Consider the following 19847-nt stretch of genomic DNA (forward strand, 5'->3'; position numbering starts at 1 on the left):
GGGTTCTTTGTCTTCTGTTGGGCCTGGGCAGTTGTGGTCTCCCGTCCCACAGGGGAGGGTTAACAGTTACTGCCCTACTGCTGCCCCCTTGCAAAGGGCCATGGGGAGACAAAAACATGCTGAGATACCACGAAGGAAGCAGGAGGCATGGACTTGGCCTAGAGTGGCCTTCTTAGCTGGTGCACAGCTGCACCAAGTCCTAAACTAGAAGGTGGTCTCACAAGCATGACTTACCCACTGGCATCCACTGAAGGATTTCTGAGCTAAACAGTAAGCGGCTATGGCAGCCTCAGATTGAGGGAAACTAACCATTTCATAGTCCACAATGGAGAGCTCCATCAGGTACTTGGCCAGAATATGTTGTTCCAAGTTCACCTGCATTAAGTAAGAATTGAGTATTGGTTATCTCAAAGGCAAGAACATCCTGTCAAGCCTTTTCGGCAGGAATACTTCCCAAATGAATATGTTTAGAGCTATAGACTTAAAATTAAAGTGGCTTAATCACACAGCAGTTCTGAGCTGTATTTACGCTGCTCATCATCTAGGACCACTGTTTTCAATGGCAGTCTAGCAGTTACCTGCAGTACCAGGCAGACATTTTAACTCTAGATTTGGGTGGATTGGGCTCATGTGACTGAAAACAGAGCAACAAGGCCTATTTCTACATGGGAGACAGGTCTCAACCAGGCTCAGTTGCTAAACTGCTGCAGTGCTCAAAAGCTTTGAGCCATTTTAATGAGCTGTCACAATAGAGTATTGTATTTTCCAAATACTGCTTACAGTAAAGCTGGTTCTTAGCACTACCTCTGCAATCTTTGAAGCCCTCCTTAGGAAGTGTGGAGGGAGAGAGTGACCCAGACCAAAGTCCAGGGCTTGCAGGATTGTCATCTCCATCTGACAGATTTGGATCTTTGTGTAACTGTTAATCAGTTACATATGCAAAATCTCCAATGTGTGGGGGGAACAACTCTTTGTATTTGCTGGCAATGAACAGAGCTGTGACACCAACCAGCTGCAATATCTTTGTGGAAACGATATTGTCCTGTAGTAAGAAGCAGGAGAGATTTACCTGAATGACTTGGATCAGAACACAGCTTTTCAAGGTAGTCAATGTAAGGTTTATTCTACGGCAAGATGCTCATACTGGCATATTCAAAATAATTACACATCTGTTGCCTCTGTTGGCATCTGCAGGGGTATTAGAAGGCTTTGAGAATACATTAGGGAGAGCAGTGAGCAGTTTTTATGTATCAAGTCACTACCCATAGCTGAGAAGGGTATGTGGTGCATACAATTCAACACCAAATGTACTTTGTTGGTCAGCTGTATTTTGTTATGGGTACCATGTCTGTCCAAGTACAGTGTTGCTGACCAGTGCTTGCTGGGCTTTAGTTTAGGGAAAAGCGTTGCCTGACACTGGCAAGAGACGCTCACCTGCAGGAAGCAGTCAGTGATACCAGCTGCCATGTACGAGGTCTCCTGCTGGAGCTTCAATTTTAGCTGTACTTGCACAAGCCAGTCTACTAGTATGGCACGCATGTTCCAACTGATTCCTTGACCAGTCAGGTAATTGGGACTGATGGATACCTGTGTGGAAGGAATAGCGTTAATAGATCTAGTCACTTAGCTGAACCATTTGCAATGCTTAGCCTTGCTTGCATCTTAAGGCCTATCAAGGAGTTCAGTGCAGGCACAGCCCAAAGGTGTAGGCCACAAGGTTTCTTTGTTTACTAGAGATGGGCTAGAGAAGGCATGGCACTAGTACTGCTAGATGACTGGTCTAACAACCAGCACGTTTGTTAGCAGTTCAGTTTAATCTTGCATTTTAATTTGAGGGATCACTTATTAGTGCCTCAGGAAAACCCACTGGTGAAAGTGAATACCAGATCCAAGCCACACCTATGACATCAGGTCCACTGTGTCAGCAAGACGCCCTTTGCAGTTCTAACCTGCTCCTACTAACCAGCCCCAAGGTGTCTTAGATACATGCAGATGTCCTTCACATAGCTGCTGCAGAAGTATGGCTCAGTGTCATCTGCCACATCTACATCAAGCGAGACATCAAACTGATTTAAACCCGTTCGCCGCGCCTCCGCCTCCGCCTCCCCATTGGCTGCCGACGGCCCGGCCCCGCCCCTGGAGCTCGGTGAGGGGGCGGGGCACGGCTGCGCCGGGCCGGGCCGGGGAACCGGCAGGGGGCGGAACAGCCGGGGTGGGGGAACCGGCGGGGGGGCGCGCCCAGCCGTGCGCGCCGCTGAGCCCGCTGCGGGGTCTTGCGCCTGCGGGGCCCTTCCCCCCCGCGCAGCGCTGTCTCCCGCAAACCCCGGTGGAGGAGACGCCGCGCGTCCCCAGCCGTGCGGAGCGACCCCGTGCTCAGTCCCTGTGCCGGCGGCGCGGGGCCTGTGCGAGGGCAGCCCCCCGCCCCACGGCGTCCCGGCAGCTGCGGGGAGCCCCGGGGGCAGCACAGGCACGAAGCACTGACCCACCCCCCCCGGTGGCGACCGGGGCCGTGCGGACGCGCCGGCAGCAGCGCGGCGAAGGCACGTTGGGCGGCGAGCGGCCGGCACCGCGGGGGGGCAGCGCCCAGCGCGGCCGTTCCTGCAGCCCATTGTCAAGCTGCCCCCTCTGACCAGCTCCTGCGCAACCCGCTGGAGCTGGGCCCAGAGGCGTTTCATACAGGCTTTTTCTTAATGTACTTTCCCCTTCACATCCCAACTGATTTTTTGACCAGAAAAGTCAAGATGCACTACGTAAAACGTTACTGAAAAACACATTTATTTTTTCCTCATTATATACATACATTGCTTGCTGCTGGATGTATGATACAGTTCATCATTCATTAAAATGAACGATGCAGTTAATTTTCAATGTTTCTGAAAGTGTTTTGTTGCAACTGTCTGTCTACAATGGAGTGACTACACTAACCCCCTGCCAGAGTATTTTATTAAAATATAAATCAATTGGCCTACACCTGCGATTTGAAACCTGCCCTTACAGCAGGGTTCCAATAGACCTTGCAGGGGGGAAGCCCAAACTCTTCTTTGGGGGATCACGTCCAGATACTGGCTCTTGTTAAACAAATTAAAGGTAGATGTTTATTGCTGTTGTCTTCCTGTCTCGGTAGCCAGGAAAAAAACACCTTTCACGTGTGTTGGGTAACACAGAGAGCTGCTGAATGCATGTTAAGATGCAGGTTTACACTTGCCTGTGAAGTATCCAGGTACGGGCTGATCGTCACTGCTGCGATCATCTAACATGGTCCCAGCCACCTTAATTTGTTTTGGGTCCTGTTGCCACCAGCTGAAGTAATAAATTGGCATTTGCTCAGAGAAAAGTTGTGGCAAGCATGAAGGTTTTTCAATGATGTTAAGCTAACTTTATTTGAAAAGGAAAGAATTCCCCCCCTTTTCACCTACCTACCTATTATGGGGGGCTAATGCTTGGTTTGGTGAAATGCTGTCAGCTCCAGTACTACCACCTCAAACACAAGTGGTGCATGTAAATATTAACTGAAGCTTTTTGTCCGAGAACGGTTTCCAAAACCGTAAGATCACCCTGCTTATAGGCTGTGTCTAATTGGAGCACTGTTATTCAGTGACCTGAGCCTTCTGGAGAAGGCAAGGTGAGAAAACCACCAAAGTGCCACAAATCAGAAGAAAACAGGATCAAGCTTTGAGAATTCTACTGGTTCTGCAGTGCTATCTCAAGAAATGAGGGACTGTGATTTGTGCCATCATCAATGTAAAAGCAATGTGACTTTTATTACGAGAAACGTACTCACTCTTGCTAACTAAGAACTGATTTGCTGAATTCCAAGGGAAATAAAATTTAAGTGCTTCAGACAAAAAGAAAAGGGGGCACAGGGAGACTGTAAACAGGTGTAAGGATAAACACTTCTGAAGAGTTATTACCCTGTTAACAGGTTTTCACTGAAGACTGAGATTTGTTTTCTTTGCAGTATTAAGACCCCAACATGCGCAATTCTTTCTTAAACACACTCTTCCTCTTTCCAGTCAAAAAGTGTCAGTTCACAGTTTGTTTCAGCAACTTGGCAAGTCCCAGACTACTGTCACAGTTCAGCGTTCTAAACCAGGACTGCTTCCTTGGGGAATACACAAAGGTATAGCTGGCTACAGTACGCTGCAGCTGTGTTAGGGTATTATGAAAAAAGTCAAGTAAATGACAGAGTAATGTATCTTGAATAGGTGAAGTTTAGCTAAGTGCTATGATGCTGATTAATTAAGCTTCAAACTATTGCATTTACAGTTAATAATACAAAAAGTACAAAAAAATTATCTTACAGAGTGTTTTTTTGATCCTGAGTATTCCCAGGAAACAGAAAAGCATCTGAAATATTTTCCCCTCCCAATTTCTGTTAAACTGTGGATTTCTCTCCTTAAAAAAATAATTTGATATAAATTTAAAATGCTAACATCTATTTGCTCTGATGCATTAAGTTTAGAAATCAGATTTGTACGCTTAGACATAATATAAAAACTGTATATTTCTATTATATAACAGTGTGCAAAACCCATGACTTCATGTTGGTTTTTACTCCCCATAATAAAGGTGTACCTTTTTTTCATTCAATGAGTCTTCGAGCTATGTTTGAAAGAAAAATAATTTTCAGTTGATTATATTTGCATTTCAATATAAATTATTTCCATTCCCACTCTGCTAACATGACATTATAATGATGATGTTCCATACTTAAAGTATGGAATATAGCTGTGCTCATCCACAAGTTGCAAGACTTCTGTTTAATAAACACCAAGCACAGTACTTAAGATTTCAGTTATTTTCACATGTACATCAAATTAGTCCATCTTATTTCCTATATAAAAACATCCTGATCCAATTTTAATAAAGATAGTATGCTTAAAAATTTCAAATATATAGTACATTTGTTTCTGTACATGTAATTTCATGTACATGCATAAAAACATGCAAGATTTCCTGACAAAAATACAAATATGGAATCCTACAGCTTCACAATTTACACCTTCTTTGGCAAGCACAACTTTGTATCACATGATGTAAGTACCATCTTTGTAGTATTTCATGGATTCTAGTTGCTGAGCCATTGCAAGGACATCCTGAAATCCTGTACTGAGTCCTGACATGTGCTGAAAATAAGCTTCCTTCTCCACCTGGACAGTTAGGTTGTTTACACCAGCATCTTTGAGAATTGCTGTAACCTGCACAGAACAGTATGGTTAACATTAGTGTTACACTTTATATGCATCTCCCAGTAACTTGCAGTATCCTGGCTCTGAAATACTTCAGATTGACAAAAATATCATCATAAAGAATTCAGTTTTCTGGAAAGCAAAGACTAGCTTCAGAGAGTACGGCTTTGCAACTTCTGTAAGCCGTAGAACTTTTTGTTCTGCAAGCCTTTGCAACTTAGGAAGAAGTTATCTTTTAAAAAAGGGAAAAATTTTGTTTTAAAGAAAACAAAAAACCCAGGCAGACACATACTAGTAAGTCAGTTATAAACCCACAATTAGCATCCAGATATCCCCACTGTTTTGCAGCATGAAAGCAACGTCCTCGTCTTCTCAGACCAGATGTAGCGACGCTTGCAAGAGTGAGAAAAAAAAATCCCATGCTTTTTTTGTTGTTTTGGTTTTGCAGGTGTTTTAGAGTTCCAAGCTAGCAGGCAAGGGAATGTAAAGCATTAAAGATCAGCTCTGAGACCTTAACTAATAGTTAGAAAAAAAAAAAATCATGAACAGCAGCTTCAGAGTCAGCCTGTGACTGACAAAGGGCTAAAGAATAAGAAATTAAAACATTAATTGTGGAGGCTGCAGACAGGCTTGGCTGCAGTGAGCATGACATAGTGGGGTTTAGAATTTTGGCCTCTTAAAGGACCCACCTGGGGGAATCCCATGGGTTAGGACTATTCTGTGATGAGGGTTTAAAAACCTTGCATCTTACCTGCTGTACAATTCTCTGTTCCATCACATCAGATACCACTTGCACATGTATGGTACCTGCCACAACACTTGCAGAGTGACACCAAAAATGAGGATCTCTGTAGGATATGACCCCCTCTATTTTCTGAATCTGTAAAGAAATTACATTAGCAACAGTTACTTTAAGAACACATTTTAAACTTGTGTATGTATATGGATAATGGTGGCAAATATTTCCCAGTGAAACAAAGCTGTATAGCAAAGCAACTTTCCAGCTGACCTGTATTCAGAAATACGTAGTATTGAAAGGTCACCTTGCTACTACTGTCAAAGACAAGAAGCTAAAAGTCAAGCTAAATGAAAAAAACCAGCAGAATGCCATGCTAAATAGGATGTGAAAAAACTGATTCAGTGTACAAATCAGAGTAACACCAACAGTCAGGACAACCAAAAAGCTGGCTGGGCATTTAACTATTTCTGGGTCATCTGTTGCTGTACTATTCAGGATTAGCAGCTGTTTAGTTATCATAGCTGGACTTTATCTTTTTTTTTTAAAACTGATCTTTGCACTGGATCTGGCTGGGATGGATTGAACTTTCTTCACAACAGCCCGTATGGTGCTGTGTTTTGAATTGGTGCCTAAACCAGTTCTGACAACACACCAGTGTGTTGGCCATTGCTGAACAGTGCTTGGGCACCATCAAGGCTTTCTCTTTGTGCACTCCACTCTGCACCTGCCCCGGTGAGTGGGCTGGGGTGGGCAAGAAGTGGGGAGGGGAAACAGCTGGGACAGGCGACCCAAGCTGGCCAGAGCGATATTGCGAGCCATGTGACACCATGCTCAGCAGTAAAAGTGGGGGAGGGGGGGAAATTTGGGCTTCCAGGGTGGCTCTAGGGACTTGTCTGGGTATTGGTCTGCGTGGAAGGCAGTGAATGATTTCCATTGCATTGCTTGTTTGTTTGGGTTTTTCCTCTTTCCTTCACCTGTTAAACTGCCTTTATATTGCCCCCAGATTTTTCTTGGTTTTGTTCTTCCTTTTCTCTTCCCTGTCCCACTGGCAGTCGTGGTTGTAAAGGGGGAAGCAAGCACCTGGGTGTATGGATGCTTGGCTGCTGGCTGGGGTCAACCTACAGCAAGCACATTGTTTTACTGTGATGTTATTCTTTCTCATGCAGACGAGAACACATCTCCCTCTCTACTGACAGGACACCATCAGGATAGTCTTCCTTGCTGCCTCTAGTTGATGGCATCCTCAGAGAACATGTTACTAGTTCTTTGACAGAGAGGAGTTCTCCACACTGAGGCCTGCACTACAGATTTGGGCAGGAACTCCAAGTAAGCCAACAGTGAAGACTAAGTACAGCCTCAATGTACATACCACACTGCAGCAGACAGGAAGAGAATGGACTAGAATGAAAAAGTAATTAGAACAAACATCTCACCTGCTGTGAACCATCGTGCCCTTTATGATATGGAGAAATAAGAAAACCTGCAATTTTACAGTCTCAAGATACAATCCTGTAGCCTGAACCGTGCACATCAAGTTTAACGAGGCCACAGCTTTGGGGAATTGCTATGTAACTTTCTTAGTACTTCCCATGCTGTTACCACGCATATCTGAAATCATGAACTACCCATAAAAGCAAAGAACAGTACAACAAAGTTGTTTTCAAAACGACTTTAATCAGTAGAACTCCTAATCCTGTAACGTCTCTGCAAAATACATTTACAAAAACTTGAGACATGAAGTGGTCTAAGACAATGGAAGCTGTCAGACTTACCTACTTGAGTTTAGTCATTATTAAGAACAGTTATAGCTTTGTATGTTTGTATATGAAAACATTTAGAATTGTAGTTCTGACCTTTTCTAAAGCAGCATGCAGATCTTTCTCCTGTTCTGGAGGTATCCTCAACAAAAGCACTTGACAGGCATCTTTCAATAGTGGGATAACACTAAGAAAAATCAATGTAGCAATAAAAAGAGAGCAGAGTGGATCAGCTATGAGCCATCCAAATTGCTGAATGAATATCGTGGATACGATAACACCAACACTGCCGAGAGTGTCTGCTAACACATGCAGAAACACACCTGGAAACAAAATCAATGGAGTGATTAAGCTGAAAACTTCTGTTTAAAATGTATGTGTATGTTCAACAGCAGAAACACACTAAGCTTTATTAAATTTAGTAAATACCCTTCAAGCTAAACAAAGGCAACTATTTTTTTTGTCTGACCTGCGCAAAATTAAATAAAACATTTAGCTTTTCTAATTTTTAATTACAGATCAATGAAATAAAACATTTTTACTCTACAGTGCAATGATCTAGGCAGGCATTTGCAGATTAAACCAAACGTGAATAGTCTTTAAATTGTTAGTAGGATTTGTACTGTATAGCATAATCATTTAAACTGTATAGAGGGACTGACTGATCCTTAACAGAGGATAAAATGATCAGTGTAAATGCACTGGCCTGCTAATGCGGACAGATATTAATGTAGCATTTGGTTTTTGTATGCCAGCTCTGCTCCCATTTCACAAGAAGATTGTCTATCTGCTACTGCTAGGCATTTTATACTTTATACTGCTTTAATGGTGGGTAGCATTCTTAATGTACATTGAATGGGCACAGAAAAATAATCGCTAACCATTTGCAAGATTAGTGCTAGTCAAGCGTCAGGATTTGAAAGAATACATAGCTAAGAGTATAGGCAGATTTCACAAAAATGCCAGACTGCTGAATTAGAACATAACCAATGAAATATGAGACTATTTGCTAAAATGTTTATGTTCTGACAGGCTTACATAAAAAAATCGTTCTTTTGTAGATTTTTTTTTTCATAAGCCAGGCAGTTGTTAAATAACTACTTTGTAACTACTAGGAAAAAAATTCTAAGCAGTAGCTAAGCTGAATTTTTTTATATATTGCCCTTCTCGGTTAGCTTCTGATTTTACACTTGTAAAAGAAAGTTTCTTCTTTATCACCTTGTCTTCTGAATCACAGATAGAAACATATTCTAGATGACTGGTTTGAATTTGTTTTTCGGCTTCTTACCCCCTCCCCCAGTTGTTTTTATAAGCAGCTGTCACACAATACCTAGAAGTGTGCTACTATATAGATAAGAGACCTTGTACTTTCATTTACAGATAGGACTTAGAAACAGGGACTTTCAGCTTATTCAATAAGGGTTACAATGCCTGATTATAAATGCTAGTGAAGACTGTTTATTAATGCTTTCTATTGCTCCTTAGGTATAATCTACATCTAAGAAAGCCATGCAAAGAACCACTTCAGGTAATGTTTCTTCAAGTTAAACTCATTAATGAAGAAACAGTTTGAGAAATTAATGTACATCATATCAAATGGCTGCCAGATCACTTCTGGAAAGAGACTTCAAGAATGATGCATAGTACTGGGTCTGATTCTGAAAATCTTCAAAGTCTGCCAGAAATCACATGTATCATTTACAATTCAACCATCTCTACTTGCCTCTCATGTTGGTATTCATGCCTCCTGCAGAAGACGCGTGGGAATGTCCATGGCTGTGCCCATGGTCACTGTGGGAATGGACGTGCCCGTGGCTGTGGCTGTGCCCATGGTGGGAATGGCTGTGATCATGTAAGTGACAACCTCCCCGAGAAGCCCCATGGGAGTGCGCATGGCTGAAGGCACAGATACCAACAAGGTTTACAATCAGCCCTCCAACAGAGACTGGCTGTGAGAGGGAAAAAAGTTTTTAACTTCACTACATCCTCCCAGATGTTGAAGTTTATTTTCTAGAACACGGTAAACAGAAACAGTGTGCACCCAATCAAGGAGAACAGTGAAAACATTAACATCAACAGAAGGATTATTCTAATGTGAATTCCTCATCATGCTCCTTTCAGTATACAAGCTGATTTCAAAGGAATTTTCTTCCTGTCTCAAAAAAAGCCAATTCTCACCAATCTTCCCCCAAAAAACACCGAATAACGAGCACCAAAATGCAAAACCTAGTATCCACTAATCAGGACAAGATAGCAAAATGAGTTTTAAGAAGGGGTGATTGATTTTATTTACTTCCAAAAACACATAAAGTGTTTTGAATACAACCTTTGCTTTGCTTTCATTGGCAAAATTAAAATTGTATATTGTATCTAAGACACACGCACTTCACTAATACTGTAGTTAACTGAAGACAGCAGCTAGTGCTTTACTGGTTGAGCTGTGCTTTTTATTGGTCTGCCTATTCTTCTACTCTTTTGAAAAACCAGCAAAGCTAGTAGAATTAAAGAGTAATTTCAGATAATAAAGGAGTTAAGCAATTCCTTCTTAGGGGTTATGACACCTTTCCTTGGCTACATAGTCTGTGCTCATGTAGAGGGGTTAACCCCTCCCACCCCCAAGAAACAAAATCCATAGTGAAAATGGAGCAAACATTGAAGATTAAGAAGAAGAAAAAAAATCATGCCTCAGTTCCATCAATACACATTTCTAATTGTGTCTACATAAAAATCTTTCTCTTTTTACTGGAGAGCAGGAGAGCACAAATTGGCAGGCGGGGTGAACAAGTGAAGCTGGAACTGTGACAAATTAATAGGCTTGGATTTGCAGAATTCCATAATATAAAATATTTAAATTGATGAAAATGAACTATTGCATTTGGAACAAAGGGATGGAAACTTGAAATTTTAAGTAGGGAGCCCCTGAAGAAGCTGTGGAATGTAAAGACACAGAGGTGTAGTTACTATTAGCTATGCACAGCTTCATGATTGCTCATGCTATATTGTTATGAATATCAACTCAGCATATTGTTATGAATTCTGGCTGAGCTTTGAGGCTTCTCAGAGACTAATATAAAATCTTTTCTGTAGCAATTTACATTGGTCATATGACGTAACAGCAGAACAAAATTTAGCCTTGTGCAGATTATTTCCTTAGTATCTATCACTATAGAAAGATCACCACCTAAAAAGATTACAGCTTTAACATATTAGAAAAAAAAATTATTTAGCTGTTACAATTACATAATACTCACCCCTATATACTTTCATATTTTAAAACTAGATGTATTTTGGATTTTAAAATTAGAATATGTTAAAAAGTCAAAGCATATTTTAGACCTCTTGAGTATGCAACTTCTCCCTCCTTAACTTTTTCAAGATGAACGTAAATGAACCATTAACTGCCAAGCAACATTCAAACAGAACGACAAAACTTACAGTTAACATGTTGGTATCTATGTCTGGAGGATCCACCAGTCTGGCCACTGATTCCATGAAGACAAAGAAAGCAATTACCATCAGGAAAAGGCCATTAATAAATCCAGAGAGAATTTCTACACGTCCATACCTGAAAGCAAACATATGTACTTTTGAGAGTGAAGAACAGGTACTCTGAACAAATTTCAAAGTTATAATAAATAAAGCTGTAGCATTTAATACAGCATTAAGATTGCTTTGATTTGTTTCTTTAATGCCACAAAATCATGCTTTTTTCATGGGTTATTTATTTCTGACCAAGAAAGCTAGTTTACAGCTGTCCTAATACCAAAAATTTAAAGCTATATTAATGTATTTTTATATATACTGTACATTCAGGGCTTCAAACTGCTAAACTGCTATGCAATTTAAGCATACAAATTTTCATTATGTCAGCAGAATGGAAACATATGAACACTGAATTTCAACATTTTTTTTAACATATATTCATATATAGAATGAGGTGATTTCTAAATAATATTCATAGTGATACAGTTTTAACTGTAGATATAAACAAAAATTACATTTCAGACACTTTTTCGCAGGAGTAAGAGGGGAATAGTATGAACACAAAAGGAACAGAAGAGACATAGCAAAAAACCCACAAGAAGCATGCACCATTAAAACATCCCAAACATATCTATAGCAGGGCATTTTGAAAACAAGCAAGTAATTTCCAGACAGTCCTTAAAGAACCTAATATACATACCCATAGGAAAATATACGAGTTGCTTTCCACCTTGTCATCAGAGCTGCAAAAAGCCCCATCACTAATGCAGAACAATCAAAAAGCATGTGAAATCCATCAGAAATAAGACCAAGGCTATTGGTCCATACTCCATAAAAAAGTTCCACAAAAGTGAAAGCCTAAAATGAAAGAAAATTTTAATCTTGCTTCAAAGATTAACTTGTAATTTAATGCCTTGGTAGCTAGCAGGAAACTCTTTTCACAGGACACTTGGCCATTTTCAAAAATATTGTTCAAAGTATTTCTAGACCATTTTCTCTCTCCTACAGTGAACAAAAGTGATTTGTTCAAAAAAAATTTGATACATTCCAAGTTTATGAAAAGACATTTTTGAACCTACCCTCCCAAAAGCCTTAGACCTAAGAAAACAACCCTCTACAGGAGTCAATTTAAGTTCTCATTTAGAATTTTAAACTAACATTGTACAGACAAAGTTTTAAGCATTCTGTCATTAAACACTGTAACAACTCGCGTTTAAAAGCAATGCTGTCTATACACCTGTTCTGTAAAAATTTTCTTTACCAATATAGTTCACTGTTTAAACCTTAGGAATTAGTTTTGAGAAGGGTAAACAAGGAAACATTTTTAATACATACATTTTCCCTGTAAGATTTACTATTATAGTCTGCCTATGAACTTTCTTTCTTGTCTTTCATATTCCACAATGGAATTCCTTAAAGTTATCCAAGTTTCTCCCCGTTTTCTTGGTTAATTGCCAAAGAACAGAGAACTTTGCAAATGAGGTTCTATCAGTCTTGCTTACTGCCTCATCTTTTCCTATTTGAGAAAGAGAGAAGCTAGAAATAAAACCAGCCTACTCCAAAATGTCACTAATAAATCCCACGCTTACTATTTTGTTGTCCCCATCCTTGAAGGCCTTACCAGTTTCAGCTTACCTGCTTGTAACATTCAGACACCTCAATCTTAAGCATACGACCATACAAGTACTTACTGGTATAACAGTTACACATAGAACCAGTGCTACCACTGTGACAACAAATCAAAGTAATCTGCCACCTACTGCAAGATTAGCATAAGAATCTTCTATTTTAACATTCCATCTAATGAAACTACTCTATCAAGGCCCACTTTAAAGACAATTGAACATGGGAAACCTTTAAAGAATAACTCTTCTTACTGTACTATGTATATACTACTCTGATTTGGTTTGAAAAAAAAAACAACCACGCACTTACCAGATTTAGGCACAAGAAATAGAAGATCTGCCTAGAATCATACTCCTCAAGGATTTGTTTCAGTGACTCCTTAATAAACCGGGGTAATGACTGAGAGCTCTGCTGTAAGGCATCACCCATGAAGTTATAGAGAGGAGTGCCTTCAGGGGAATAGCCAATAAGGGTACCCTTCTGCCCTTTCCTGGAGGGGTAGGACAGGATATTTGCAGCTGCAAGGGAAGTATTGAAGTTTCAGTTGCCGTTTCTAAGCTTCACAGCTATTTTATAATGTGTTTTATCAACAATCAAAGCTTACATGAAATCTGCAGGCAGCAAAGTGATTGTCAACTTCATCTTGAGGTTTATAATTAGGTTTCATTGCTATGTAAGATTAGATCATCACTTCCACAACAGAAAGATGTATTGCATTCTTTTTTTTGTAGACAGACAGTAAAGGAGCACAAAGTTACAGGCCTCTTTTATTCAGAAGAAACTATAAAAGCTCCATCCAAAAGAATTCTGCACATACCCATTTTCTGATTGGCTTCCCAGTCACATGGACAACAGATTTATTAAAAGGTAAGTAAGAATACGTACATAAGATGAAGAAGACAGCACTCACTACCACCCCTCCAGAAAGAACGTGCTCTGTGCTTTCATGGTGTGGTGGCTTGTTCATAGCTCGAAGCTGGTCTGTTATTGGATGAGTCCAAAAGTTGCCAAAAAGCAGTGCACTAATGAAAATAAGAAAGGATCCGTATCGAGCACATGTGGAAGCTTCCATCTTGACAGAGCATATGGACTCCACGTAGAAATCCAGGATCACAACAAAAAAGATGACTGTTACAAAAGGCATGATGAGAGAAGACCAAGACTCTACTTTGCTCTGCAACAAAGAATACATTTCAAACAGGACTGTTCACCATTAGATGTGATTGTATATATAGCATTAAATCTAGGTCACTTTCATTACAAATGTTTTCAGCAATCCATCAAAACATAAATTATTTTATACTTTCAATGTATCACACAAACTCAACATTCCAGCTATGGGAAGAGGCACATAGCTAATATGCACTGCAGAAGCTTATTTTAAATACTTTAATGTGCTTAAAAGCAACACCATATGCAACACCATGTTAGCAATGGTCTGCTCTCCCTAAGCACGCAGGCATAACCAACATGTCTTTAAATTACAGTAATCTACTCCTCAGGATAAAAGAGCCCTGCATTTATTGTCACTAATACTTGTGCAATGTTACTATATGAATCCAGGATATAATACCTGAGGCAGAAAGATGAAACAAAGTTATTACACAAAAGAGGAAATCAAGGTATAACACAGATAAACATAAAAATATAACAGAGGGAAAATTTCAAACAGAGCTTACTACAAAAATGATGGTAACTTTAGGAATTTAAAAGATATTTTAGAGGAAAGATTTAAAAGAAATTGTACTTGACAAGCAGAAGCATTACAAAAAAATGTATTTTTTGTACTTGCTATCTTACCTCCGTTGTCAGAGAGAGGACAATGACCCATGGGCACAACAAAACGACAGAAACAAGATGAGACAAAGCTTGAAGACGCTTGGCTCCACCTACATCTACAGATAGTTTTCGGGAAGCGATGTGAAAACCAACCTTACAGCACAATGCCACTACAAGAAGCAATACTCCGCCCTGGAAACATAGAGGGATCCCATTAGCATTTCTTAGGATTCAAATATCTCACTCCAAACAAAGTGATGCTGACATGAAAGAAGATTAATATGCTTTCCTTAACTTACCACTGAAAGCCAAGGACAGGGTTATTTCCTGTAATTGCTACTCTATTTAAAAACAGTAACACAGCATACATGGTTATACCTCAGCACTATTCACAACACCCTAATAAGACTTGAAGTTTAAAACTCTCAATAGTGTTAATTGACATACAACAGCAGTGAACTGGTAGTGAACAGCATACGAGGAAAAAGAAAAATGACACAGAATTTGATTTCCTATCTTCCATTATTAAAAAACTGTTGAAAGCATACGTGAATCCCAAAAGTACCATGTCACCTGGGTTTCTAAGCTTTTGAAAACCTTTCCATCACTTACCTTTAATTGCACCGTATCATAGTTCTTCATAGTATTTTCTTCCCTTCACAATTGTTCCATAAATGAATCACAAGATACACACATAGCACCTCATCTCCCTTATATCACACTTGTTTTGAGCACAGTTAACCAGTCTCCCCAGCATTTAATTTATTTTGATATTGACACTTTCTCAGCTGCTCTGTATTTTTTTTCCGTCATAGTCTGCAATGCAGCCACTTGGCACAAGACTAAGCTAACCAAACAACTCAATTAGCCAGGTCAATTCCATATGGTAAGATTTTGATACTCAGTTGTTACTCATGCCACCAGTTATAATGTGACTATACTACTGAGCAGAAGTATCAGAATCTGTGTCTCCAGATACAAGTGTCTAAAGAATAAGGATACAGATTCCAGATACAAGGAAAGACTGGGGAAAGATAAAGAAGCAGCAAGAAAACACGGGCCAAAAAAGTGAGCAAGAAACAGTATGTATGCAAAGCATTACGAACATCCAGAACACTGATGACGGAACATTTCATGGTAATTTTAATGAGACTTTTTAGGTTATACATTACAGCAAAATCCGTATCAGCTATATAAGCTGAATATTGTATGGTTTGGCTTGCTGTATTGAAGCTGCTCATACTCAATCAGGATGTAAAAATTACAGTGCTAGTTCAGTTCCCGTATGGGGTGGGGATGTTTAACTTTTCTGTTTTCATCTAGGCTTGGATTAGGTGTGAGCTGGTAAAATTCTTACCTACAAAACTTAAGAGAAATATTAACCTACTAAAATACAAATTATTTACCTTGTGATCTGCAACACCCAGGAAAGCAATGATTGTATACAGAACATGGGTAAGAGCACTATCATGATGCCCTTCAGCTAAATAAAAAAAATATTAAGGAACAGTTTTATTTTACAATTTTGTTTTTAAAACCAAAGAGCAGGTAGACATAGCAGAAGACCACAGAAAGCAGATGTAAGCAAACTGAACTGTAAGGTTTGTCATCTCCTTAAAATTTAGGAAGGATAAAAATATTTCCTCAGAAATTAAACAGTTACAAATATTGGGGGGAAAAACCTCAAGTATTTTGAAATAACAGAACATTGTCACTGTTAAATACTGCACAGCAGTCATGATACAGGATTTAAGTTAATTGAAAAATACACTCAACAGCATTAAAAATCAGATCAAGTTTCACTAAAAGCACTAAACCAGTGAAGTGTCTAAAATATGATCTGTATTTTTCCAATTTCTAAATATTTAAACTTTAGAAAACAAAAAGTAATTGACAAGCACAACGTAGCAAATACTAAAAACCTGACAGGTTTTGGGAAGCCTACCAAAGCACACTTTAACAATGAATTTACTCACTGAAAACTCTGGATTGATTGATACTATTCCTGAATACACCATTTGCACTTGTAATTCCATTTTTCATCCTTCCTTGAGAAAATTTACTTTCACCTTGTTTGTTTTTACTGCCCATCCTTAGATGTACCACCTTTTGCCAGTGTACTTCACTATGATGGGATGATGTGTTGAAAACTTCAACACTTCCAATTTACTCCGTGGCTCTGACAGCATGTTAGCCAGCTTCCATTTGCGGCTTAAAGTCCATTGTTAGAACTACTGCAGGCTACTTCACGTCACTTTTCAATACAGCAGCTGAACTGAGATTACCACATTTACATAAGCACAAACCAATCTTCAAGCCACCCCCCATGATATTTGAGAAGTCATGGCAGTCAGGTGAAGTCCTGGCAACTGGAAAAAGGGAAATACAGCACTCATTTTTCAAAAGGCTAGAAAGGAGGACCCTGAGAACTACTGACCTGTCAGCCTCACCTCTGTGCCTGGGAAGATCACGGAACAGATCCTCCTAGAAGCTATGCTGAAGCACATGGAGGACAGGGAAGGGATCTGAGATAGGCAGCATGGCTTCATTGAAAGCAAGTCCTGCCTGACCAACCTAGTGGCCTCCCATGATGGAGTGACTACTTCAGTGGACCAGGGAAGAGCTATGGACATCATCTACCTGGACTTTTGTAAGGCCTTTCACTGTCTCCCACAACATCCTTCCCTCTAAACTAGAGAGATGGATTTGATGGACTGTTTGGTGGATAAGGAACTAGCTGGATGGCCACAGCCAGAAAGTAGTGGTCAGCGCTCCATGTCTGGATGGAGCTCAGTGACAACTGGTGTCTGTCAGGGGTCTGTACTGGGACCAACAGTGTTTAGTATCTTCCTCAATGACAAACAGTGGAATTGAGTGCACCCTCAGCAAATCTGCAGATGACACTAAACTGAGTGGTGTGGCTGAAGTGCCTGAGGGATGGATGCCATTCAAGACCTGGATAAGCTTGAGAAGTGGGCCCACTTCAGGGGTTCATCAGGAGGTTCAACAGAGACAAGTGCAAGGTCCTGCACCAGGGTGGGGCAGCCCCCAGGATCAATCCAGGTTGGGGGATGAAGGGATTGAGAACAGCCCTGAGGAGAGGCACTTGGGGGTACTGGTGGATAAAAAGCTGGACATGAGCTGACAATGTGTGCTCACAGGCCAGAAAGCCAACTGTATCCTGGCTTGCATCAAAAGAACCACGGCCAGCAGGTCAAGGGAGGTCATTCTGCCCCTCTACTCCGCTCTCATGAGACCCCACCTGCAGTAATTTTCCTGGTTTCAGCTGGGATAGTTAATTTTCTTAGTAGCTGCTGCAGTGCTGTTTTGGATTTGGTGTGAGAACAATGTTGGTACCACACTGATGGTTGTTGCTAGGTAATGTTTATAATAAGTCAAGGACTTTTTGGTTTCTCGGGCCTTGCCAGAGAGAGGGCCGGAGGGTCATCAGTCATTGGAGGGGACACAGCCAGGACAGCTGACCTGAACTAGCCAAAGAAGTGTTCCGTAACATGCAGTGTCATGCTCAGTGTATAAACTGAGGGGGTGGCCAGGGCCTGCCAATCGTTCCTCAGGGACTGGCTGGGCATCAGTCAGCAGGTGGTGAGTAACTGTGTTGTGCATCATTTGTTTTCTTTTCTCCCTTCCCTTTGGATTTCATCCCTCTCCCCTCAGATTTATCCCTCTCCCCTTCTCCCTCTTTTCATTATAACTGTTATTATTAATAATAACCATCATCATCATAATTTTTCCCCCCCAATTATTAAGTTGTTCTTATCTCAACCCTTGACTTTTACATTGTTTTTTGATTCTCCTCCTCATTGCTCTGGGTGAGGGGGGAGTGTGCAAGCAGCTACATGGTACTTAATTACCGTCTGGGGTTAAACCATGACAGTCCTGCATCCAGCTCTGGAGTCCGCAGCATAAGAAAGGCATGGACCTGCTGGAGCAGGTTCAGAGAAGGGCCACAAAAATTATTAAAGGGATGGAACATCTCTCCTATGAGGTAAGACTGAGTGAGTTGGGGTTGTTTAGCCTGGACAAGAGAAGGCTTTGGAGAGACCTTATTGTGGCCTTTCAGTACTTAAAAAGAGGGCTTATTGCAGGAGCGGGCTGGAAATCAGGATCATAAAGTGGCAATCAGTTAGCTGAGGGGAATGTGCTCGAGCTTGTCTAGACAACAATTAACATGCTACAGAGCACAGGGGAGTGGGGGACGGATGGCGCCGAGGAAAGGTAACACCTTGCTGTTAATTGGTAAGGTAACACCTTGCTGTTAATTGATGGCAGCTAACCACCAATCGGGGATTGCCTAGTATGCAAGGCTTAGCTTCAAGAACCAATCTGTTTAAAACGCGCAGCTTCTGAAAGTGTATATAAACTCGTGCTTCTGTACAATAAATTGACATTTGTTTGCATCAAGCTGCGTCCCGTCTCTTCATTCGCCACAGCTTATAAGAAAGATGGGGACAGATTCCTTGGCAGGGCCTGTTGTGACAGGACAAGGCGTAATGGTTTTAAACTAAAAGAGGGTAGATTCAGACTAGATACAAGGAAGAAATCTTTTACGATAGGTTGGTGAAACCCTGAACAGGCTGTCCAGAGAGGTGGTAGGTGCCCCATCCCTGGAAACATTCAGGGTCATGTTGGATGGGGCTCTGAGCAACGTGATCTAGTTGATGTCCCTGCTCATTGTAGGGGGCTTGAACTACATGAACTTTAAAGATCCCTTCCAACCCAAACCATTCCGTGTTCTGTGATTCTATGACTCTTCCTGGATGTATGGAAAGGACTGCCAGCCAGGCTGTCAACAGTTTACTGCACACGCTTACGCTACAGCCATTACATCTAGCATTTCTAAAAAAACAGGGAGAGCCGATCCAAAAAGCTTCTAGCAATCCTAAGTGGTCTGATACGTGCAAATGGGCAAGGAGCCTTTAATTACAACTTAAAATCTACAGCTGAGTTCTAAGTTATCAAAGTAAGTAATGCCATTCATTCAGCTGTAAGTATCAGTATTTAGATGTAAAGGTAAAATCTTACGCTATAATATCCTTGAAAGCTAAGATTCCTATCAAGAAAAATGCAAGCCTGTATAATTCAGTGCACTCACTGTCACATTCTCTCTGCTCCAGCAATAACAGCCACTTGCCCATACACACAACAAGAAAGGATACGATGTTCTGCTATTTTAGCCATGAGGTCATCATTATCAAAAAGTAGCAAGCAGATGACAGCTATGATGAAAAATGCAGCACCTCTTGTCTGTAAAAA

General features: G+C 40.7%; 2 protein-coding genes across 4 annotated transcripts in view; both read right to left on the reverse strand.

Annotated features, from left to right (window-relative positions):
* On the reverse strand, positions 1-3257 carry CCNB1 (cyclin B1). Its single transcript, XM_040578863.1, is given in 6 exon segments — positions 1-375; positions 805-924; positions 926-1042; positions 1435-1587; positions 1950-2044; positions 3206-3257. Coding segments are annotated over 6 exon segments (708 nt in total). The 3' UTR covers positions 1-204.
* Positions 2759-19847, reverse strand: part of SLC30A5 (solute carrier family 30 member 5) — a 26438-nt gene continuing 9349 nt past the window's right edge. For all 3 annotated transcript variants that reach the window (XM_040579752.1, XM_040579754.1, XM_040579753.1), the window contains 11 exons: positions 19751-19838; positions 15980-16056; positions 14595-14765; positions 13680-13968; positions 13104-13312; positions 11869-12026; positions 11121-11250; positions 9409-9634; positions 7782-8008; positions 5941-6069; positions 2759-5198 (listed from right to left, as the gene is read on the reverse strand). In XM_040579752.1, the coding sequence (XP_040435686.1) occupies positions 5028-5198; positions 5941-6069; positions 7782-8008; positions 9409-9634; positions 11121-11250; positions 11869-12026; positions 13104-13312; positions 13680-13968; positions 14595-14765; positions 15980-16056; positions 19751-19838 (1875 nt within the window). In that variant the 3' untranslated portion in view covers positions 2759-5027. The remainder of the gene's footprint in view (positions 5199-5940; positions 6070-7781; positions 8009-9408; positions 9635-11120; positions 11251-11868; positions 12027-13103; positions 13313-13679; positions 13969-14594; positions 14766-15979; positions 16057-19750; positions 19839-19847) is intronic.

The sequence above is a fragment of the Falco naumanni genome, chromosome Z, assembly GCF_017639655.2.
Source record: "Falco naumanni isolate bFalNau1 chromosome Z, bFalNau1.pat, whole genome shotgun sequence".
Lineage (NCBI taxonomy): Eukaryota > Metazoa > Chordata > Aves > Falconiformes > Falconidae > Falco > Falco naumanni.